We start from the raw sequence: 25,239 nt of genomic DNA, 5'->3' as shown, positions 1-25,239 counted from the left end.
AGGGGTAGGTAGTGCAGTGGACGCAATGTGATTGCAGCAGGCCTTAGACAAATTGGAAAAACAGCAAAAAAAATGTGGCAGATGGAATACAGTGTTGGGAAATGAATGATAATGTACTTTGGTAAAAGGAACAATACTGCAGACTATATTCTAAAAAGGGAGAAAGCTCAAACATCAGAGGTGCAGTACAGAGGGACTTAGGAGTCCTTGTGCAAGACTCCCAGAACATTAATTTACAGGTTGAGTCTGTGGTAAAGGTGGTAAATGCAAAGTTGGCATTTACTTCAAGGGAAACAGAATATAAAAGGAGATAATGCTGAGGCTTTACAAGACACTAGTCAGGTACTTGGAGTATTGACAACAGTTTTGGGCCCCATATCTCAAAAAAATGTTTTCATTGGAGAGAGTCCAGACGAGGCTCATGAGGATTATTCTGGGAATGAAAGGGTTAACATATGAGGGAGCATTTGGCAACTTTGAGCCTGTACTCACTGGAATTTAGAAGAATGTGTGGGGATCACATTGGGATCTACTGAATATTGAAAGAATTTTATAGGGTGGATATGGAGAAGATGTTTCCTATGGTGGGTGGTATCCAGAACTAGTGAGGAACAGCCTCAAAATTGAGGGGCAACCTTTTAGAACAGTGTTAAGGAGGAATTTTTTAGCCAAAGAGTGGTGAATCTGTGGAATGCTCTGCCACAGACTGTGATGCAAGCCAAGTCCATGAATATATTTAAGGCAGAAGTTGATTGTTTCCTAAAGAGTCAGGGAATCAAAGGATGTGGTGAGAAGGCAGGTGTATTGGGTTAAGTAGGATCTGGAATCAGCCGTGATGGAATGGTTGAGCAGACTTGATGGGCTGAATGGCCTGGTTCTGCTTCTACGTCTTATGGTCATTTGGTCTAGTTCAATTATAATAGCAAATGGCACTAAAGGCTGGGGGTGGGTGAAGGCTACAAACAATACCTCGTATATTTTTCCCTCCATGTTAACATTTTTGTGACTACTTCCAGTTACATGCCTTGTTAAAAACACAAGCAAAACCAAATAACAGTATGATCTTTTAAAATAACTAGATTTATTGTTATTATTATGTCTATACAATATATTGGACATATTTTCCATTCACCTTTGGTGCTTGTCATCAGAAAATTTAAATTATTTTCAGATAACTAATTCAAAGGAAATGGGATATTATAGGCAACGCCACAAAAAAAAATACAAGTGAAAACCAAATACTACCCAAATTCTTGTATTTCTCATCAAACCAAGCCTATTTATTCAAAAGACACAGCTGTCAGCAGACTTGTCAGCTATCTCTCAAGCAAAAGATTTTTTTTGGGAGTATTGGCAATGAATTTCCTGCTGTTCTAAGAGATTTTTCAACATACACTTTAACAGATGACATTTTTAAAGACTTGCCTTGTCAACTTCCTACTTCTGGTTAGCTCTATCTCACACTATCTATACAACTCTCTACAACATCTAAAACACAGCTTAAAACATTATGGTGAGGTAAGGTTCTCACTTGGACAGTTTGATGTTCCCATTGATGATACAAATTGAATACCATTAATGCAAAATTGCAGTTGTCTCAAAAATAATTTTCTATTTAATACTTTGAAATATTTTCAAAACAGCAAATATTACTTCTTTTCATACACACCTTTACTATTGATTTAGTTTTCTTTTTTATGCGTGGTTTCACTTTTTCTACAGTGGGGAGCTGTGGAAGCTTCTTCAATTCCTCCAAAACAGCTATTGCAGCAGCTTTCTTAGATATTTTCTTACTTTTCCCTTCTCCTTCTGCTGAAAATTCTCCAACCATTACTTTAGTCACAAAACTTTTCATGTGAGGAGGACCACTTTCCTTTATCACCTACAAAAAAAAAGTACTTCAACAGATAACATATAATTTACCAGTTACATACACAACCTATTTTTTTTTCCCAAGTTTGCCAGTAGCAATCAATTATAAAATACCTCACTCTGAAGATTTAAAAAAGATTTTCAATGCAGTACAACTACTTAGCTGCGGGAAAAGGCAGAAGTAGTACACAAGATCCATCCTTTTGGCAACAAACATCCAATTTGACCATTTAAAATTAGCATGTAAATGGAAATAATCTGAATATTACTAACTAGTGGCACTGGTGCAAGGTTAACAGGGCAGTAATATTCCAGCATAACATGGGGTCTGTGAATTTGTGTACCTGTATGTGAATTATTGCTTGGGGACACATCAGAGGCTATTTTGTAGAATAGCAGTAGGAATATGAGACATCTCTGGTGTCTTTCAGGTGGAGTTAACAGCCATTCTCACAACTTCCATCTTTACTTTCTACACCCATTTTCCTTGTAACTGCCTATTTCCTCTCAGCACTGCTGCTATATCTCCAACAGCACCATTCTCCCATACTGCCCCATAGTTATGCATCATTCAGTGTACTTGGTCCAATTTTACATGCCCAAGGGAAAGGTGCCTTCACCATTCTTCTGCAAACATCCCACAACTTTCTTAGTGGGACAAATCATTTTCAAATAGCTCCATGTTGAGAAAAACTAAAGCAAAGAAAAACTTTTCATCATTCCATAACAACTGGTCTCACCTGGTATGAATCATTAACACACACTCAATTGGACAACAAAGAACTGAAGATTAAGAAAATGAACCCACAAACTGAATGCCTCTTTCTTCTATGAAATTCATTTCCAGAAAATGATAAAAGCCAGATGCGTAATCAAAACTCTTATATACAGATGCATTTGATTCTTTGCAAGAAACACTACCAGCTAAAATTCATTCAATGAATTAACATTCCTCTCCAGTTTTTGAAAGTTATTTCAGAAAACCTTTCAGACAAAACATAGAAAGCAAAGAAACTATTGTGTGTGATCTGACTGGAGATCCTAATGCATCTTAGAAAATTGAGGACATTGTATACAGTACCTATAGAAAATATTCACCCCACTTGGCAGTTTTCATGTTTTATTGTTTTACAACATTGGATCCCAATAGATTTATTCCAAATATTTTGACACTGATCAACAGAAAAGACTTCTATATCAAAGTTAAAAAAATTCTACAACTTGTTCTTAATTTTTTTACAATTATGAATCAAAATAATTGATTGTATAATTACTCACTCCTTCAGATCAAAGTTTAGTAGATGCAACTTTGGCAGCAATTACAGCCTTGAGTCTGTGTGGATAGGTCTATCAGCTTTGCACATCTAGACTCTGCAATTTTCCCCCCATTCTTCTTTACAAAACCGTTCAAGCTCTGTCAGATTGCATGGGGATTGTAAGAGAACAGCCCTTTTCAAGTCCAGCCAATTGGATTGAAGACTGAACTCTGACTTGGCCACTCCAGGACATTAACTTTGGTTTTTTTTTAAGCCAATCCTACGTAGCTTAAGTTTTATGCTTGGGGTCATTGTCTTGCTGGAAAACAAATCTTCTTCCAAGTTGCAGTTCTCTTGCAGACTACATCAAGTTTACCTCTAGGATTTCTCTGTATTTGCTAGATTAATTTTACCCTCTACCATCATAAGCCTTCCAGAGCCTGCTACAGTGAAGCATTTACACAGCTTGATGAAGCCACCATCATGCTTCACAGTAGGGATGTACTTTTGATGATGTGCGATGTCTGACTTACGTCAAACACAGCCTTTAGGCTGATGGCTAAAATACTCGATTTTTGTTTCATCGGACCATAGAACCTTCTTCCAGCTGACTTCAGTCTCCCACATGCCTTTTTGGCAAACTACAGCTGAGACCTTGGATGAGTTTCCCCCCCCCCCCCTCCCCCTCCCCCCCACAGCAACTTTCTCTTTGCCACTCTCCCATAAAGCTGTGACTGGTGAAGCACATGGGCAACAATTGTTGTATGCACAGAATCTCCTATCTCAGCCACTGAACCTCATAACTCCTCCAGAGCTGTCACAGGTCTCTTGATGGCTTCCCTCACTAGTCCCCTTCCTGCAGTCACTCAGTTTTTGAGGATGTCCTGCTCTAGGCAGATTTACAGCTGTCATTTTCTTTCCATTTCTTGATGATTCACTTAACTGTACTCCAAGAGATATTCAGTGACTTGGAAATTTTCTAGTATCCATCTCCTGACTTAAGCTTTTCAATAACATTATTGCGGAGTTGCTTGCAGTGTTCTCTTGCCTTCATGGTGTAATTTTTGCCAGAATACTGACTCACCAGCGGTTTGACCTTCCAGACGCATGTGGAATTTCGATTGCTGTATTTTTACTACAGCAATTAAAACACTGACTCTCCATTTGGAGATGGTCTCTATTTAACTAACTATGTGACTTCCAAAACCAGTTGACTGCACCAGTGATGATTTGGTGTGATATTAAAAGGGGTGAATATTTATGCAATCAATTATTTTGTGTTTTATATTTGTAATTAATTTAGATCACTTTGTAGAGATCTGTTTTCACTTTAAAGAGTCTTTTTCTGTTGATCAGTATTAAAAAAGCCAAAGTTCAATAAGTATTGCTGAGCAAATGAGTAAAAGAATCAAAATCAATTAAAATTTAAAGTTTCTGTATTATGTCATTTCAAATTCCTATTACTTTTCATCTTGTTTAAAAGTTTCAAATAAGGTAAACTAAAAACAACTGAGAAAGCCCAAGAGCCAAACAAAAATGTCATGGACTGCACATATGAAGTTACATCACTAGCACCAAAAGTAGTTCCAATGAATGTGTGCCTCATGTAATAAATAACTTATGAAATCAGTAGATTAATCTACTGCTCAGTAATAATATTTGTAAGGAAATTTGGATTATTCAAACAAATATATTTAGTATGCCAAGATGTCAAAAATTATTATACAAGATCTATTAATAATTTAACTCTTATGCAAATTAAAGACACATTGAAAACTTACTTCAAAGTTGACAGGCATATTTCTTTTCAATGCAATCTCAAAAACTTGGCTTATTTCAGATTTATTGAGATCATCATCATCTGTTTCTTTGCCATTAATCTGCAGAGCAACAGGTTACCAGTATGAAATTCCATAATAATCATTAAAACTGAACCACTCTTAAGTTCAACATTAATAGGTAATTACATTGAAAACAAAATCTTGTAAGGTTTAAATTTAAAGTACTTGCATTGAGAATAAAATATATTTGCATATAAAGTGCATTTCACATCACTTTCTGAACAACTCAAAGCACAAAGTAATTTATTTTCCTCCAAAATAGTAGGCAGTCATTTGGCTTAATGAGACAAGCTCTTTTCCCCATCAATTTTCTTGTGCCTTACAATTCCTACATTCCCATCAGCTTCTCTCTCACATTTGATTTGCCTGCCACATGCAAAACCAAGAGTAATTTACAGTAACCAAATACCTACTGGCTAGCATGGCATTGGTACAAAAGAAATATATGGTCGGAGGGAAAATGTGCAAATTTCACATAGACAGTACCCTGAATGAGGATCAAATCTAAGTTTCTGGAGATGTGCTGTAGCACCACTGCCATTGTACCAGCTCACAGCTGATGAAATAGCTTAACTGCAGTGATTATTGTAATGAGGGACTACTAAAAACAATTTTTTTTTGTAATATTGGGAGGACAACAAGGACACAAGAGACAATTCTCTCTGCTTGGCCTAAATCTATTACATACACTTGTGAATACAGACAAAACCTCTGTTTAATAGTTCAATCGACAATTGGCTGCCACCCTCACAATACCGTATCGTCATAGATTATTATGCTTGGGTTTTAGGACAGTAATTTGATTTCAGAATTTTTAACTCCACAGATTGCCAGCAATTAAACTAAAGAGCACATGTACACTTCATGGTTTCTGCTCAGGTAAGACAGTCATCCTCTAAACTGGTTCTCCAATTTTTTTGACTATGTACATATATTCCATATTGCTGTTAGCCCTTCAAGGAAAGCGAGGTTTTAATGGTGGTTAAGTAGACAGAAAGAGCGGGCGAAGTTAAGATATCAAGTAAAGAAAAATAAGACAAATAAAATGGAGGCACTGGGGAAGATAGCTACAGATGTCAACAAAACAAAAGCAAAGGTATTACTGGGAACAGTTTTGTTCTAGGCTGAGCTCTGAACAAACCAAAATAGTTACAGATATTGGAGAATTAAAGGCCAACCAGGTAAATACCTGGAATTAACAGTTGCTGAAAGAGAGCAAACTGTTCAAATGACAAACAGACCAAAATACTGATTGAGAGACAGTGGGTACCATTGGGAGAGAACGAAGAGCTAGACACTCGGTGCAAAATGGAATTGGATACAAGAATAATAAACTAGTTGGACTATAAACAAGCTTCTTTCTATCTGGTGGAATGTACATACTGTAGGATTGATAAGTGCACTGTGCAATAATACGCAATTTCTGAAACCAGAGCCAAACAACTAACAAAAATGCTAGTACTCACGGTTGGTAATTTGGATGGCAGGGTTTCATTTTGCAAAGCTTTGAGCGCTTTAGCAGCTGCATCATGTTTAGCAGCTTGCCTGGACCTTCCTTTTCCTTGGAACTGTTGGTTTCCGATTACTAGTTCAACTTGGTAAGTGACTGGTCCAACAGGAGGGAAAGGGTAAAAATATCTTGGGGAGAAAAACACAGACCATTCATGACAATTTCATAAGAGACATGACCTATTCATTCGTAGGATTCCTGATTACACAGCTGACTATCCAGAAAAATCAAAACTTTCAGCAGAACCTGAGCACTTTCTGATAGAAGTCAATGAGGAGTTAATATTTCACCACAATCAAATGTAGTTCCGAAATGAATCTGAACTGAGAACAGCACACAACAGGAACTGAACACAAATATTTAGTCAGTATTACTTGGTTTAAAATCATTGAGCTAGTAGAAAAGCCCTTGAGACAGTTTATATGCTCCCCATGATTACTGATATCATTGTCAAAACTTCAAATCTACCACTATTCCTTCACAGCCTGAGAAGTTCTGAACCATGAAGAAAAAAATCTAGAGCTACTGTCCTCATCAGCTGGGATGACATCCCAAAATATTCTCCGAAAATGAACATTATCTTAATTTCTTGCACTCATTAATAGCTGAGATAAATAAAAGTGAATAGTAAATTGATAGTTACCTTTGAGGGTAAGCATTATTTCTCAGTATGCTGTAGCTTGGCCTTAATCCAGGATAAGGATCAATTGGTCTGTAGGTCGGTTTCTTTCCCATTTTCATACACAAGGCATTTAGCTCTACTGTTGGAGTAACACTGTCTGAAAATGCGTACAAGATTTGCTTAATTCTACATTTGCACATCTAATTTTACTTATACTATTTAACTTACTGTAACATGTTTGGTTTAAGATCTGTAATAAGTAGTTTAAAATAATTGTGGAAGTTACCAAACATTGACTATTATACTCTTTCTTCCTATTCTTCGCAAAACTCAAGATTCTTGTACCTCTACTTTCAACAGTACAAGATGCTACTGTATAGGTTTTAGCTTTCACTATTGTCAAGTGCTTGACAAACAGCAATCAATGTTGCTTCTACTAAAACTAATTTTTACCAGGATTTTTTGAATCATTACGTGGGGGTCGAGGTGGTGGCTTTGGGAGACTGGTTTCCACCAAGGCCTTTGCGGCTGCTGCATGCTGAGCCTTTTTAATGCTGCTTCCTTCAGCTTCCCATTGCTGGTCACCAAGAGTCAGCTGCACTGTAAAAACCTAGATAGATAGATAGATAGATAGATACTTTATTCATCCCCATGGGGAAATTCAACATTTTTTCCAATGTCCCATACACTTGTTGTAGCAAAAACTCCTTACATACAATACTTAACTCAGTAATAATATGATATGCATCTAAATCACTAACTCAAAAAGCATTAATAATAGCTTTAAAAAAAAAAAACAAAAAAAAAAAAGTTCTGAAGTCCTGGCAGTTGAATTGTAAAGCCTAATGGCATTGGGGAGTATTGACCTCTTCATCCTGTCTGAGGAGCATTGCATCGACAGTAACCTGTCGCTGAAACTGCTTCTCTGTCTCTGGATGGTGCTATGTAGAGGATGTTCAGGGTTTTCCATAATTGACCGTAGCCTACTCAGCGCCCTTCGCTCAGCTACCGATGTTAAACTCTCCAGTACTTTGCCCACGACAGAGCCCGCCTTCCTTATCAGCTTATTAAGACGTGAGGCGTCCTTCTTCTTAATGCTTCCTCCCCAACACGCCACCACAAAGAAGAGGGCGCTCTCAACAACTGACCTATAGAACATCATCAGCATCTCACTGCAGACATTGAATGACGCCAACCTTCTAAGGAAGTACAGTCGACTCTGTGCCTTCCTGCACAAGGCATCTGTGTTGGCAGTCCAGTCTAGCTTCTCGTCCAACTGTACTCCCAGATACTTGTAGGTCTTAACCTGCTCCACACATTCTCCATTAATGATCACTGGCTCCATATGAGGCCTAGATCTCCTAAAGTCCACCACCATCTCCTTGGTCTTGGTGACATTGAGACGCAGGTAGTTTGAGTTGCACCATATCACAAAGTCCTGTATCAGTTTCCTATACTCCTCCTCCTGTCCATTCCTGACACACCCCACTATGGCCGTGTCATCAGCGAACTTCTGCACATGGCAGGACTCCGAGTTATATTGGAAGTCAGATGTGTACAGGGTGAACAGGACCGGAGAGAGTACGGTTCCCTGTGGCGCTCCTGTGCTGCTGACCACTGTGTCAGACCTACAGTCTCCCAACCGCACATACTGAGGTCTATCTGTCAAGTAGTCCACTATCCAATCTGCAATAAACCTGCAATAAAATTTTTAATAAATTTAAAAATTTAGTGCAAACAGTAGTTTCCAAGTTTAATTTACTTTGATACAATGATTGCCTCTAGTTTACATACGGAAAGCAGTTAAAACCATATAACCATATAACAATCACAGCACGGAAACAGGCCATTCCGGCCCTCCTAGTCCGTGCCGAACTCTTAATCTCACCTAGTCCCACCTACCCGCACTCAGCCCATAACCCTCCACTCCTTTCCTGTCTATATACCTATCCAATTTTACCTTAAATGACACAACTGAACTGGCCTCTACTACTTCTACAGGAAGCTCATTCAACACAGCTATCACTCTCTGAGTAAAGAAATACCCTCGTGTTTCCCTTAAACTTTTGCCCCCTAACTCTCAAATCATGTCCTCTCGTTTGAATCTCTCCTACTCTCAATGGAAACAGCCTATTCACGAGCTATTCAAATAATCAATAAAACCCTATATGCATTAAAAATTACATTTTGCATGCTGACAACACACACAAGATGCTAGCCAGGCAGCATCTATAGGAAGAAGCACTGTCAACGTTTCAGGCCAAGACCAGGTCCTAACGAAGGGTCTCGGCCCAAAACGTCGACAGTGCTTCTTCCTATAGATGCTGCCTGGCCTGCTGCGTTCCACCAGCATTTTGCATGTGTTGCTTGAATTTCCTGCATCTGTAGATTTCCTCGTGTTTGATTTTGTATGCTGATTTAGCTTTAAAAAAATCTACATATATGCATAGTTATACTTCCTTAAAAATACAATTTGGCAATTTATTCCTGAAATATTGTTAACTACATTACCAATAAACTATTGCCATTAAGACAAAATGTGCTTTGCAATATTTAAGAAATAGCAACTCTGATATAGAAGCTGAACAAATATTGCGTGTGTAACAATTAGATTATATTTATCAACAAAACATAAAATGTCTTGAAATTCACAGAAACATTCTCTAAATATCTTTTTTTTCCCTCTCTTTTCCAGAAACCAAGGATTCCTTCTCTAACAGACTCATTCATGAGGTCCAAGACCATGGCTAATTGCAGTTTAGCCATTTAAAGGCAAGCAGTTAGCATCAACTGACTTTTAACAGAGTAGCAACTTGTACTTGCCTGCAAGTGATAAATGCACCTGCACTTTTATGGAAAGAACAGTGGGTAGGAAAAGGTAGAAAAACCCCTTTCTATGTAGCTTTGTCAATTAACTTCGAAGAGACTTGGAATTAAATCAGTCTTCAACATACATGATTGTGTGTCTAGGCATTGCTCAAATGACATCTATGCTGGCAAAATCTCAGATGGTGACAAGAGGGCATACAGGAGCACGATATACCAGCTAGCTGAGTGGTGTCGTAGCAACAACATTGCACTCGATGTTAGTAAGACCAAAGAGCCAATTGTGGACTTCAGAAAGGGTAAGATGAGGAAACACAAACAATACTCATACAGAGTTCAGAAATGGAGAGAGTAAGCAATTTGAAGTAACACGCACAACACGCTGGAGGAACTCAGTAGGTCGGGCAGCATCTGTGGAAACGAGCAGTAAATGTTTCGGGCCGAGACCCTTCATCAGGACCCCAGCATCTGCAGTGTATTTTATGAAGCAATTTGAAGTTGCTGGATGTCAATATCTCCAAGGACCTAACCTGGTCACAACATATTGATGCAGCTATAAAGATGGCAAGACAGCAGCTATATTTCATTAGGAGTTTGAGGAGATTTGGTTTGTCACCTAAAGCACTTGAAAACTTCTACAGATGTACCATGGAAAGCATTCCGACTGGCTGCATCACCAAGTGGTATGGAGGGGTGGAAGTACTGCACAGGATCACAGTTGCAGGAAGCTGTAAAATTATCAGTCCCATCATGGGTACTGGCCTCTGTAGCATCCACGACATCTTCAAGGAGCGGTGCCTCAGGAAGGTGGTGTTCATTATTAAGGACCCCCACCACCCAGAACATGCTGTCTTCTCATTTTTATCATCAGGAAGGAGGAACAGAAGCTGGAAGGAGCACACTCAGTGATTCATCAGGAACAGCTTCTTCCCCTCTGCCATCCAATTTCTAAATGGACGTTGAATCCATGAGCACAGCCTCAATACTTTTATTTCTGTTTTTGCACTACTTATTTTAACTATTGTACACACACATTACAGTAATTCCTTTTTTTTTTAATATTTATCATGCATTGCACTGTACTGCTGCCGCTAAGTAAACAAATTTCCCAACATATGCCAGTGATATTAAACCTGATTCTGAATTAAATAAGGTCCATCCTGGCTTGCAGAGCTGAGTAATCTCGCCATCTAGATATAGAAGAGTATTAGTATTTACAACTTAACCCTTCTGTTGTCATTTGAAAAATGAGACAATGAATTATTTTACAAAATCATTACATTTTCTTATGGATTGGAGATCTAGCCAAAAGATTCATCACCCAAAAATTACAATCAGTATCAAACTAACTTACAACAAACCCATGTTTGGGAATAAGCTTAATATACCCAACAGGATATATTAATGAAAAGGACATAAAAACAATCTGGACAAGTACAAACATTTAATTTAAAACATGAAAATTAATATTCTGTAAGATAACAATGGAATTTTTGTGGGATAGTGCTGAGGTGTATATACTAGAAGAACTAATTTTACTCTTTCTTGTTTATGTCCTTCACAAACCCCCGATCCTTTTCCACCAAGGAAGTCAAGTGGGAAAAACTTAATATACAATTTAGTTTCTGTTAACCTCAGCCTTTGCCATTCCTTCCACCCCACCAGTTAGCCATACATGTGTTCCACACTACCCCTACCACAAACATTCATTGTAATAGTGCAGTCATGCAGTCAACAACCATCATTTTTAATTAATTCCTAGAATTAAAAGGTACAACCACATATGGGAGCCAAAACGTCTCAGCCAACAACACCAGTGCAGTGAACCTCCAAGAGTTTCAGGCCTATTCCACTCCAGATATGAAAAATCACTGTCCAATGCCTGTAGAAAAAGCAACTGTGGTTTCAAGAGCAATGCAAATTCTAAAGAGGGAAGTGAAGGCTGTGCAATCTATGTTTGAACTCCAAATAGAATCCTCCGGTATAACAATCCACATTCCTAAATTAAGTGGAAACGATGTAAACTTGACGAATTTCATTACCGTAACCAAAAATTTGGACAAACCTGTCACTTCTACATCAACTACAATTCACATAGAAATTAATAACCTAGCTCTATTTGAAAACTGCTTCTCTCATCAACAAGGTCTTTCTACTGCAAATCTGTATTTCATTCAACCTCACCTAGCAATAAAAATATACTTGTTCATTTAGATGTTCAAGGACATGCACTAAATCATTAAAACTTGGGAAGGACAATTTCCAATGTGTCATTACATTAAGTCTTAAAATGGAAAAGCACACTCTAATAACTGGACAGAGATTATACTTGAATAAAAATAATGGAGGCAAATAAACAAATGAAAATTCTTAATTATTGCCATAAAGCTTTTACATTGCTCTTCTCAAACTTTCAGAAGGAATTTCACCAGCATCGTAAAACTTCCAGAAGACACACGGTTAAGAAATAAACTATTCAAAACTTGTGAAGATTCCAATGAAAGTAGAAAGTTGCCTAACATCAATTAAATGGTTCATATTTACCTTGGCATGAGCTGGACCAAGTTCATTTAAAAGTTTGTACTCTGGTTGAATCTTGTTGAAACGGGCTAACTCATTCACAAGACACATAGGGGTTTTCTCTTTGGGGTTTGCCATGTTTGAAGGAACTGAAAAATAAGTTGTATCAGTCAATACAGTTGCTTCTGCTTCATTACTAAAATTAGCCTTAAACAAGAAACCATAATACAATTGATTACAGTTCATTGGGCCATCTGTTAATTGGGGCAGCCGCTTATTTGGGACAACTCTTAAAGAACAAAAACCAATCAAGAAAATAGCCTTCATTTATTTGCGACACCACTGCTTAACTAGAGCAGGAGACTGTTGCCGAAGAGTTTCTAACTTGCATCCGTCACATGCACGTTGCGTGGCCATTAAGACACTACGTTGTGCTTAGAATGAAGTTTCAAAATAGGGTCACTTGCGAGTTTATGTTCAAGAAGCAGATATTTGTGTCACTGAGCAATCAACAGTAGGATAATTCAGAACTGTTTTTCTCATTGCGATTTCAAGCATTCAGGCTTTGAGATGTCAGAAATGGCCAGGTATGAAAATGAAAAGATTTCACTGGGTCAACAAATTAGGAACTACAAAGAATTTGAAGGTATCAATAAATCATCTTGAATGCTACAGTTCATGAATATTTGGAGAATGCAATAATTGAAAGCACAGTTTGAAGCAATCCAATATCTGCACTTGGTGACTGCGCTGATTTTGTTCATCTACAGTCAGTCAAAAGAACACAGAATACATTGAATGAATTCCTCTGTCAATTAACTATTAGGAACTAGTACAGCTTTAAAGTACTGTAGTAGTTTTGGTAGTGTTCCAATTTATTCTGTATTTCATTTAAATACATAATTTGTTAATCAGTTTAATGATAGTTCGCTCTTTTTTTAAAAAATAACCGAAGTGTATTGGTTCCAGTGTGCAACAATTAACCAGAATCCCCTGTAACACACACTGATTTTCACTGCCAGGGACAATGGATTTTGAAGTACTGAATCCTCCCCAACATATCCTCTGGACTAATCAATTTTTAAAAAAAATCTTAATAAGTCATAATTAATAAATAACTACTCTGGTTCAATCCGATTAGCAAAATGACCTGCACAGAATGGCCCTCCCACTGGAAATCAGCATACCACTGTAAATCAGCTTCTTTCTTCCTCCCTTCAATCCCATTCCTGAAACCATTTCTGTACATACTCAGTGGACACTTTATTAGGTATATCTGTTTATCTGCTTGTTAATGCAAATACCTAATCAGGCAATCATGTAGCAGCAACTCAACGTATAAAAGCATGCAGATATGGTCAAGAGTCAGTAGTTCAGACCAAACATCAGAATGGGGAAGAAATGTGATCCAAGTGACTTTGGCCATGGAATGTTTTTTGGTGCCAAATGGGATGGTTTGAGTATCTCAGAAACTGCTGATCTTCTGGGATTTTCATGCAAAACGGTCTCTAGTGCTTACAGAAAATGATGTGGAAAATTAAAAACATCCTGCAAGCAGCAGTTCTGTGGACAAAAACACCCTGTTAATGAGAGAGATCAAAGGAAAACTCTACAGTTGAAGACCATACCGAGTTCCACGCCAATGTTCCAGCGGTTCAATCAGCAGCAGGGGCAGCGCACATTGAGGAGGTTTCTAGCAAGTCGACAGCGTTCGGTTAAAAGGAGAGCTTCATAGGCGCTCAGTATCATTCCAGTGGCACAATCAGTGGCGGGAGCAGCCCTCAGTGCTCACAGTTCAGTGGCACTCGCTTAAAAGGAGAGCCTCGTGGGCATTCAGTGTCATTCTGGCAGCCCAATCAGCAGCAGGAGCAGCACAGAAGAGTAAATAAGGGTATAGAAGGGACAAGTGAAGCAGCCACTGTTGGGAGTGGGCCAGTGCTGAGAGTGGGAGTGGCTCTGGGTAAGTTGATAAGTTACCCTTTTTTCTTACTGTGTCAGGGGTATGGAGTATAACTTAAAAGGCACTGTGTGTTCATGACGGATGTTAGAGTTCTGGGAGACCCAGGCTCCCAGGGAACTACATCTATGTGAAGTGCATCCAGCTATAGCTCCTCGAAGACCATGTTAGGGATCTAGAGCAGCAGTTGGATGAGCTTTGGCTTGTATAGGAGAGTAAGGAGATAATCAGAGTTTCAGAGAAGTAGTCACCCCTCAGTTACAGGAGATGGGTAGCAGGGTGAATGTCAGGAGAATAAATGGAAAAGTGAATAGGCAGTAAACACAGAGCACTCCTGTGTCCTTCCCCTCAATAATGTGTATACTGTTTTGGATACTGTTGTGGGGGATGACCTCCCAGGGAATGCCACGGAGATCTGGTTACTGGCACTGAGCACGGGTCTGTGATATAGAATGGAAAGAGCGAGAAGAGGGGAGTGGTAGTGATATGGGACTCAACAGTCAGAGGTACAGATAGGAGATTCTGTGGACGTGAACAGGACACCTGGATGGTATGTTGCTTCCCAGGTGCCAGGGTCAGGGACGTCTCAGATCGCATCCACAACATTTTGGAGAGGGAGGGAGAGCAGCTATAAGTCTCGGTACATATTGGTACCAATGACATAGGAAGGAAAAGCAATAAGGTCTTGAAGAGAGAATTTACAGAGCTAGGCAGAAAGTTGAGAAGCACCTGGTAGTAATTTCGGTATTGTTACCTGGGTCACACGCCAGTGAGGGTAGAAACAGAACAATTTGGCAGATAAATGCGTAATTGAGAAACTGGTGCAGGGGGCAAAGCATCAGGTTCTTGGATCATTGGGATCTCTTCTGAAGAAGGTATGACCTGTACAAAAGGTTGCATGTGAACCAGAGGGGGACCAATATTCTCACAGAAAGGTTTGCTAGAACTGCTGGAGAGGGTTTAAACTAATTTGGCAGGGGGATGGGAACTGGAGTGAAGGGACTCTGGATAAGACAAAATTGTAGAGAGCAGGGTGAGTATCAATGCATTAGGGATGCAGAATATGAAAGGGTAGCAAATACAGTACTCAGTGTTATATCTCAACGCACCGAGTAGAAGAAATAAGGTGGATGATCTTGTCCTCTATTAGATTGTCAGGTATGATGTTGTGGCCATCAGTGAATCTTGGCTGAAGGATGGTTATAGTTGGGAGCTGAATGTCCAAGGTTACATGTTGTATCAGAGGGCTAGGAAGGTCAGCAGAGGTGGTGGCATGATTCTGCTGGTAAATAACAGCATTAAATCAGTAGAAGTGACATAGGATCAGAAGATGTTGAATCCTTGTGGGTTGAGTTAAGAAACTGCAAGGGTCATAGGACCCTGATGGCAGATAAACACAGGCCTCCTGGCAGTAGCTGAGGTGTGGACTGCAGATTATAACAGCAAACAGAAAGGGCAAAAGGCCTTTATGAGAGTCATAAGAGATTTCAACATGCAGGTATATGGGAAGATCAGGTTGGTAATGGATCCCAAGAAAGTGAATTTGTTAAATGGCTTTTTAGAGCAGTTTATCATTGAGTCTACCAGGGTATCAGCTACACTGGATTGGGTGTTATGTAATAAACCAGAGGTGATTAGGGAACTTAAGGTAAAGTCACCCTTTTGGAGACAGCGATCACAATGTGATTGAGTTCAACTTGAAATTGATAGGGAGAAAGTAAAGACTGATGTAGCAATGGAGTTAAGGAAATTACAGTGTTCTGAGAGAGGAGTTGGCCAAAATTAATTGGAAGGAGAAGCTGACATGGATGATAGCAGAGCAGCAATAGCAAGTTTCTCAGAAAAATTAGGAAAGGCAGGATAGATGTATATCCAAAAACAAAGAAATAGCCAAATGGCAAAATAGTACAATAGTGGCTGACAAGGGAAGTCAAAACTAATTTAAAAGCAAAAGAGAGGGCATACAACAAAGCAAAAATTAGCAGGAATATAGAGGATTTGAATGCTTTTAAAAACCTACAGAACCCAACCAGAAGAATCATTAGGAGGGAGAAGATGAAATATGAAAACAAGCTAGCAAACAATATCAAGGTGGATAGAAAATGCTTTTTCAAGTACATAAAAAATAAAAGTGAGAGGAGAGTGGATATAGAACCGCTAGAAAATGAGGCCAGAGAAATAAAAACAGAGAACAAGGAGATGGCTGATGAACTACCGTAGATGTCGGATTATAAGCCGCTACTTTTTTCCCACATTTTGAACAGCTTTGAACTCTGCGGCCTTTACTACGGTGCGGCTAATGCATGATTTTTTTTCATGCCGCCAAAAACATTTTGCCTCGTAACAGTAGACCAATAAAATTGATGAGTAGTTCACACAGGTCCAATGAAATTGTACGATAAATCAAGCGCACTTTCACAATTAAATTATTGTAAATCAGTCATTTGTACTCACCCTCATCAACATGGAAAACACTCGAAGAAAAGCATTGTGCTGCCTTTATGGCAGTTATTTAGTTTATAATATTTTCGCTTAGTAATTCATTTTCTAGTTAAAGTTAGAAGTGTTTTAACTATATTTGTTTTCTGTACTACATCGCGGGATGCTATGACGTCACATCCGGTTTCGCCGCGTCTTGTGGGATATTGGTTTGCGATAAACGGGAAGGCGGGGGCGAGCGCATTACACGAGCGGCATTAGATCTGAGCGAACGCTGCTTTTAAGTTAAAGGCGATCAATAACTTTTCCTGGTAGGCTGCAGTATATATATTTTTTACCAGTCGTTAGGAGATATTGGAATGTTGTTCAGTAAAAAAGTATACGCAACGTATATTTAAAAGTAGCCGCGTTACAGGCACGATTCGAAAAAAAGCATTTGCAATATGTATTTGTTTATGTTACCATATGGATTTAATTAAAAGTTAAAAAATCCTCACGTGTAATATCTTTCTGTGTAAATATCTCATATTACAACGTGGGACACCTGCGGCCGAAAATCCGGTGCGGCCTGTACAAGTACAAAATTGATTTTCTTTCTAAAATTAGAGCCAGCGGCTTTTAATCAGGTGCGCTCTGTAGTGCGAAATCTACGGTAAATGAGTAGCATGCTTCAGTCTTCACTGTGCAAGACACTAGCAGTGTACCAGATGTTGAAGGGTGTGAGGGAAGAGAAATTACTATTACAAGGGAAAAGGTGCTCAAAATGCTTAAAAGACCAAAAGGTACATAAGTCACCTGGACCAGATAAACTGCACCCGAGGGTTCTAAAAGGGGTAGTGGTAGAGATTGTGGAGGCATTAGTAATGGTCTTTGAAAAATCATTAGACTCTAGCATGGTTCTGGAGGACTGGAAAACTGCAAATGTCATTCCACTCTTTAAGAAAGGAAGAAGGCAGCAGAAAGGAAATTACAGACCAGTTAGTCTGACCTCGGTGTTTGGGAAGATGTTGAAATCAATTGTTAAGGATGTGGTTATGGAGTACTTGGAGACATAGGACAAGATGGGACAAAGTCAGCATGGTTTCCTTAAGGGAAAATTTTGCCTGATGAACCTGCTGGAATTCTTTGCAGAAATTATAAGTAGGATAGATAAAGGGAATGCAGTGGATGCATCAAGAAAACCCATCTTGGATTTTCAAGAAGGCCTTTGACAAGGTGCCACACATGAGGCTGCTTACCCAGTTAGGAGCCCAAAGTGTTACAAGATATTTACTGGCATGGTTAGAGCATTGGCTGATTGGTAGGAGGCAGCAAGTGGGAATAAAATGATCCTTTTCTGGTTAGCTGCCAGTGACTAGTGGTGTTCAGCATGGGTTGATGTTGGGTCCACTTCTTTTTATGCTGTATATCAATGATTTAGATGATGGAATAGATGGCTTTCTTGTCAAGTGTGTAGATGATACAAAGATTGGTGGAAAGGCAGGTACTGTTGAGGAAACAGGTAGGATGCATAAGGACTTACACAGATTAGGAGATAGGGCAAGACAGTGGCAAATGAAATACAATGTTGGAAAATGCATGGATATGTACTCTCGTAGAAGAAATAAATGTGCAGACTATTTTCTAAATGAGGAGAAAACCCAAAAATCTAAGATGCAAAGGGACTAGGGAGTCCTTGTGCAGAAGACCCTAAAGATTAACATTAGAGTTGAGTTGATGGTGAGGAAGGCAAATGCAACGTTAGCATTCATTCCAAAAGGTCTAGAATATAAGAGCAGGTGTGAGATTCTGAGGCTTTTCAAGGCACTGATAATAGCTCTGGGCCTGTGCTTGCTGGAATTTAGAAGGCTTGGGGGGAGGGGGTCTCATTGAAACCTTTTGAATGTTGAAAGGCCTAGACAGAGTAGAAGTGGAAAGGTTATTTCCTATAGTGGGGAAGTCTCGGACAAGAGAGCACAGCCTCGGGATAGAGGGGCATCCATTTAAAACAGAGGAGAAATTTCTTTAGCGGGGGTGGTGAATTAGGGGAATTTGTTACCAGAAGCAGCTGTGGATGCCAGGTTGTGTAGTGTGTTTAAGGCAGAGACAGATAGGTTCCTGACTGGCCACAGGATCAAAGGTTACAAAGTGAAAGCTAGGGAGTGAGACTGAGGAGGGAAGAAAAAGGATCAGCCATAATTAAACGGTGGTGCAGAGTCAAAAGGTCAAATGGCCTAATGCTGCTCCTATGACTTACAGTCTGTACCTAATAAACTAGCCACTGAGTGCACAACAAGTGTGAATTGGCATTTTTTTTCCTGACAAAGATGTGCTTGGTAAGTAAGAGGCCTTCAAAAGTGAATTTTGGAGAGTACAGAGTTTGTATGTTCTTATCAGAATAAAAGACGAGGCTAACAACAGGTTTAGGGAACCTTGATTTTCAAGAAATGTTGAGGCCCTGGTTAAGGAGATGCATAGCAGGTACAAACAGGAAAGAACAAACAAGGTACAAAAGAATAAGAAATGCAAGAGAACATTTAAGAGGATAATAGGGGTTAAAAGAAGGCAGAAGGTTGCTTTAGGAGACAAGGTGAAAGAATATCCCAAGGGCTTCTACAGATATATTAAGAGTAAAATGATAGCAAGTGACTAAATTGGTCTACTGAGATCAACGAGGTCATCTATGCCTGGAGCTCAAAGATGGGGGATATCTTAAATGGATTTTTTGCACTTGTATTTACTTGGGGTATGGGAGCAAAATCTAAAGAACTGAGGCAAAACAGCAGTGAGGTTATGGACCGTATATGGATTACAGAGGAGTCACTACCCATTAGATGGCAGTGCACTTGGTCACAGCGGCCTCTCCAGGTCCAACAAATGGTACAGATGTTTGTTTTAAATGTTTTTCTGTTTTATCAAGACCATGTTGGACATTGGTAATATAAAATAATGCAAGCATTGTATATTTGATCATCGGCGAGATCAATGGCAGGGGTACTGCTTGTTGCATGTACAGGCCTTCATGCCACTGTGTCACTTATTACAGCCACACAAGGAAGGAGACACAGAGGCACGGAGGGCATGCTTGACCGGGGCTAAACCCTGCAGGCCACCTTTCCCCATCAGGTTTTGCTCTCTGGAAGACAAGCTAATTTGCTTTCATCTGCAGCTAACCCATCATTGCTTGCTTGTTCTTGCAGAAAAGTGGCTCCAGGACAATGTTCCTTGCACAATCTATCTTCAGCCATTCTACTCAGTGACTCGATGAAGGAAAAATAGTGGATGTTGTCTACATGGACTGCAGCAAGGCCTTTAATCAAGATCCCTTATGGGAGACCATTAAGAAGATTAAGTTGCTTGGCATTCAGGGTGAGATAGTAAATGGATTTGACATTGGCTTTGCAGAGTAGCCAGAGCATGGCAGTGGACTGCTGCCTCTCTGACCGGAGGCCTGTGACTAGTGGTATGCTGAGGGATCAGTGCTGGGTCTTTTGTTATTTGTCATCATTATCAATATTCTGGATGATAAAATGTTGAACTTGATCAGCAGATTTGCACATGACAACAAGAATGACAGATGGAATTTAGTGCAGACAAACATTGAGTTTGGGAGGATAAACCAAGGAAGGACCAACACTGTGAATGGTAGGACACTGAGGAGTGCAGTAGAACAGAGGATCTGGGAATACAGATCCACAATTCATTAAAATTGGCATCAAATGTAAATAGGGTCATGAAGAGAGATTTTGGCATACATAAATCAAAAGAACTGAATACAGGAGTTGGGATGTTCTACTGAAACTGATTAAGAAGTTGGTGAGACCTAATCTGGAGTACTGTGTTCAGTTCTAGTCACCTACCTACAGGAAAAACATCAACAATAATATTAAGAGTAAAGAGAAAATTTACAAGGATGTTCTGGTACTTGAGGACTTGAGTTAGGGAAAGGTTGAATAGGCTAGGACTTTATTCCCTGGTGCATAAGAGAATGAGGGAAGATTTAATATAAGTATACAAAATTATGAGTGATAGAGATCAGGTAAATGCAAACAAGCTTTTTTCTACTGAGGCTGTGTGAGACTAGAACTAGAGGTCATTGGTTAAGGGGAAATATTTAAGAGGGACTTCTTCACTCAGAGGGTGATGAGATTGTGGTACAAATTGCCAGTAGAAGTGGTAATTGCGGGTTCAATTTCAACATTTCAAAATTTCGGATTTTGAGGTCTAGGTGCAGGTTGATGGGACTTGGCAGTATGGACTAGATGAGCCAAAAGGCCTGGTTCTGTGCTGCAGGGTTCCTGGACTCTATAAGTACAGGGTTTCCACAACTACACAAGCTTCTTATGAAAACAATCCACACTTTACTTCCTTCTTAAGCTAGCATAGTCTATATTAATTTTCTGTGCCATCAGAATAGCTCACAACATAAATGTACCGTAGATGCCGGATTATAAGCCGTTACTTTTTTCCCACGCTTTGAACAGCTTTGAACACTGCGGCCTTTACTACGGTGCGGCTAATGCATGTTTTTTTTTTCATGCCGCCAAAAACATTTTGCCTCGTAACAGTAGACCAATAAAATTGATGAGTAGTTCACAGAGGTCCAATGAAATTGTACGATAAATCAAGCGCACTTTCACAATTAAATTATTGTAAATCAGTCATTTGTACTCACCCTCATCAACATGGAAAACACTCGAAGAAAAGCATTGTGCTGCCTTTATGGCAGTTATTTAGTTTATAATATTTTCGCTTAGTAATTCATTTGTTAGTATTTTCTAGTTAAAGTTAGAAGTGTTTTAAGTATATTTGTTTTCTGTACTACATCCCGGGATGCTATGACATCACATCCGGTTTCGCCGTGTCTTGTGGGAAAATACCGGTTTGCGATAAACGGGAAGGAGGGGGCGAGCGCATTAGACCCAGCGAAAACGCTGCAAAGCATATGATGCAGCTTTTAAGTTAAAGGCGATCAATAACTTTTCCTGGTAGGCTGCAGTATATATTTTTTTACCAGTCGTTAGGAGATATTGGAATGTTGTTCGTGCACTGTTCAGTATAAAAGTATACGCAACGTAATTTGTGTGTTACCGATACGTATGTATATTTTAAAGTAGCCGTGTTACAGGCACGGTTCGAAAAAAAGCATTTGCAATATGTATTTGTTTATGTTACCATACGGATTTAATTAAAAGTTAAAAAATCCTCACGTGTAATATCTTTCTGTGTAAATATCTCATATTACAACGTGGGACACCTGCGGCTTAAAATCCGGTGCGGCTTGTACAAGTACAAAATTGATTTTCTTTCTAAAATTAGAGCCTGTGGCTTTTAATCAGGTGCGCTCTGTAGTACGGAATCTACGGTAGTTAATTTTAGAGAATAAACCACTTTTTCTTCAACTATAAAAGATAACTGATATAATACAAGGTAATTTCAACTGCAAATACACCATTTCATAAAACAACAGTATTCAAAGTGCAGATTTTTCAGCATTCTCTGGTTAGTCTAATATAAATCTAAACCAGTACTGTATTTGGAAAGGGTGGAACTTTGTTTCCTTAGTATATTAACACAAAAATTACAGCGAAGTCTGTTATCCAAAGTACAATTTAAAATTTTTATAACAGTATTGTATATATTATATAACCACGAGGTCTAACTCTATGTACAAATTTGACAAAAGCCAAAATTAGACTAGGTTGATTTGAAGCTGATTTGATTTGCACAGAAGTGAAGACAATTTTAATATCCTAAAATGAAGGTCACCTGAGGATGACATTATACAAACTCTTTCAAGTCCCTCAAAGCCAATCAAAGGATAGTATAGAGAACAAAATTAAATTGCTTTCATGTGCCCAAAAATTGGATATTACATCTTTGATGTAATTTTCATAAGTGTGCCATAGAAACAAGTGGTTGAAAAGAAAACCATATTTGGGTTAGATATAACAATAAATAGAGTTCCCCAGTACTATTTGTCATGTACGTTAATGGAGAATTCTAAATAAAGTACAAAAAAAGATTTCAGCGATCCAGTGAAACACTGACTACATATGATGCATCAATGTACTTAAAGCAGCAAAAGGAAATAAATTTCCTCTTTAGTTACTATTCATCAAAAATTACCCACATTTAAACAAATTGTTAAAGGACACATATCATTAAATTCCATTTCACTTACAAAATTCTTAACCCAATGTATATTTAAATAACTTGAGTGTCTGTTCTCTCCAGACATTTTAATTCGCAGAACAATAGTTTTATTGCTTGGAAACAGCATTTTGGATATCCTGTACTTGTGAGAGGTCAGCAAGAAGATGGTTAGAGAATTCTGCTTTGAGAAGATAAAGGAATTACAGATCAAGATCAGAAGTGCTGGGCCTGGGAGAGAAAGCTAGATTACAGACATAAACAAAGTTCTTGCAGCATGCTATAAGATGAAAGGAAGTTGATCTTGACAATATAAACACACATTTTGGCCTTAAGTGGAAGTGGCATTAGGAAAGATTCATGGTGCCTTGACTGGTCAGTGGAAACTGAAGAAGGGACTTCAATTTTGCTTCACGTCAGATAGGCTGATTTCAATGACAGTAATAGAAGAAGGGCAGAAACCGTTTTACATTTGATGAAGCTAATTCCCATCTTCTGTCATTAATTAACAGCAATCAAGTGGAGGCAGGCAGAAGGCAAGGAGAAGAAGGAAAATAACAAGATAACTGGTGGCATAGGAGGATCATCAAGGAAATGTAATGGAAAAAAATGATCATAAATCAATGTAGATTTTCAGAATTTGCTACCAAGGTGGTAAACCAAGGAACAGATGCCTAGGAAGAATGTAGAAAATGAAGTAATGCAAAAATACAAAAGACTTAAAAGTTCCTGATAAACAATGAATTAATACACCATTACCGTGATATATCTGGGAAAAGCATCCAAAGTACAAATGTGTTTACGGAATAGCGAGGTGATATCAGCTATGCTCCATAGGTTAGGGTAGTATAATCTTTCCAGAGGAACTATGCAGACAAAGCCAATAGAGAATACCCTATATCATCTGAAGTCAAATGCAGGCTCTTTTAGCTATTTCATAGTTTTCCAGAATTCCGCAATCTGGAAAATCAAGCATTTACAATGAAGAAAATAGACAGTGGTCTGCACGCTAGTGTTGTTCAGAGTTGACTATAGGTAACTAGTGGAACTTCAATCACCATCATTCTTCTGGAGAAGCACTGATACTACCCAAAGCATTGTCAAATCCAGAGCATGGAATACTGCCTTGCTATCATATAGCACAGGGCCAACTGGCTCATTGCATATTCTGAAGAGTAATAACTGCTAGCCTTGCCAGATTTCATGAGCTGGAATATTAATTCAGTGCAGCACTTTGCAGATGAACAAAAAAAACAGAAGATTAAGCTAGTCCAGGGGTTACTAACCTAGAGTCCACGGACCCCTTAATTAATGGTAATGGTCCATGGCATAAAAAATGGTGGAAACCTGTGAGCTAGACCAAAACATTGTAAAGAAATTCATCGAACATCAATACATACCTGCAGCTGCGGTGGTGGAAGTAGCAGACACAGAGGGTAAAGCTGAGCTTTGAAGTGGTCTACTTGCACTTTCTGATGCCAGAGGACCGAGGCCAGAAGGAATACTCTGGCCAACAGTGCTACCCATATGAGGCTGAGATAGACTGGAAGATGAGTTATGAACCTGAATCTGAGACATTTCGCACTTCCAATTCATTAACTTTTAGGAAGATTAGATTTACAGAAGACTTCAGAGGTATTGGTTAAGATCAGAAATATGCAGGAGCAGGATCTATCTGAAAAACAAAATGAAAATTATCATAGTTCAGCAGTTGCAATAATCAGCCACAAAAACCAATCTCTACTACTATACTGACCATTATCATGATTTGAAAATAAGAGATTTATAATTTAATACTTTTATGTAAAGTGAAGCTTTAAATTTAATAAGCCTGCAACTTTAACAGAAAATTTTATACTGCTCCAAATGAAAATGCTTAGTTATCCTCATAGTAAACAATGGTCAAGCAAATCAATCCATAAAGTAATTAAGTGATATGGAAAAAAGTGCCTTTTTCCCATCTGATTTACAATTTAGTTTCTTTCCACATTATGAAAGAAAAAGATACAAGTATCTTAAAGTAGCTGCCGTGTATCATTTTCCATCAATGATTCTGCGCATGATGCATCACAAAGATACTAAAAAACGCGGATGCTCAAGTTCCTTATTTAACCTGTCTCAGTGTGGGTGGACTTTAGGACCTGGGGGAGCTGAGGACCCGCTGCCCGCAGCTACTGCTGAATTGACGGAAAACGATGAAGATTGAAAATAAAGTGGAAGTAATAAAGCAATCGGAAAGAGGTGCAATACCATTGGTCATTGGA

General features: G+C 38.8%; 1 protein-coding gene across 4 annotated transcripts in view; it reads right to left on the bottom strand.

Annotated features, from left to right (window-relative positions):
* Nucleotides 1–25,239, bottom strand: part of stau1 (staufen double-stranded RNA binding protein 1) — a 51,231-nt gene that overhangs the window by 20,863 nt on the left and 5,129 nt on the right. For 3 of the 4 annotated variants that reach the window (XM_073061766.1, XM_073061767.1, XM_073061769.1), the window contains exons 2-8: nt 24,376–24,650; nt 12,472–12,596; nt 7,555–7,711; nt 7,123–7,258; nt 6,436–6,607; nt 4,910–5,008; nt 1,670–1,882 (exon numbers count right to left, since the gene is read on the bottom strand). In XM_073061766.1, the coding sequence (XP_072917867.1) occupies nt 1,670–1,882; nt 4,910–5,008; nt 6,436–6,607; nt 7,123–7,258; nt 7,555–7,711; nt 12,472–12,596; nt 24,376–24,571 (1,098 nt within the window). In that variant the 5' untranslated portion in view covers nt 24,572–24,650. The remainder of the gene's footprint in view (nt 1–1,669; nt 1,883–4,909; nt 5,009–6,435; nt 6,608–7,122; nt 7,259–7,554; nt 7,712–12,471; nt 12,597–24,375; nt 24,651–25,239) is intronic. The other variant, XM_073061768.1, reaches the window with a different exon arrangement.

Source organism: Hemitrygon akajei, chromosome 11 (genome assembly GCF_048418815.1).
Source record: "Hemitrygon akajei chromosome 11, sHemAka1.3, whole genome shotgun sequence".
NCBI classification, from domain to species: Eukaryota; Metazoa; Chordata; class Chondrichthyes; order Myliobatiformes; family Dasyatidae; genus Hemitrygon; species Hemitrygon akajei.
Note: the sequence above shows the minus strand (reverse complement) of the source record. Positions and strands in the feature narration are given on the sequence as shown.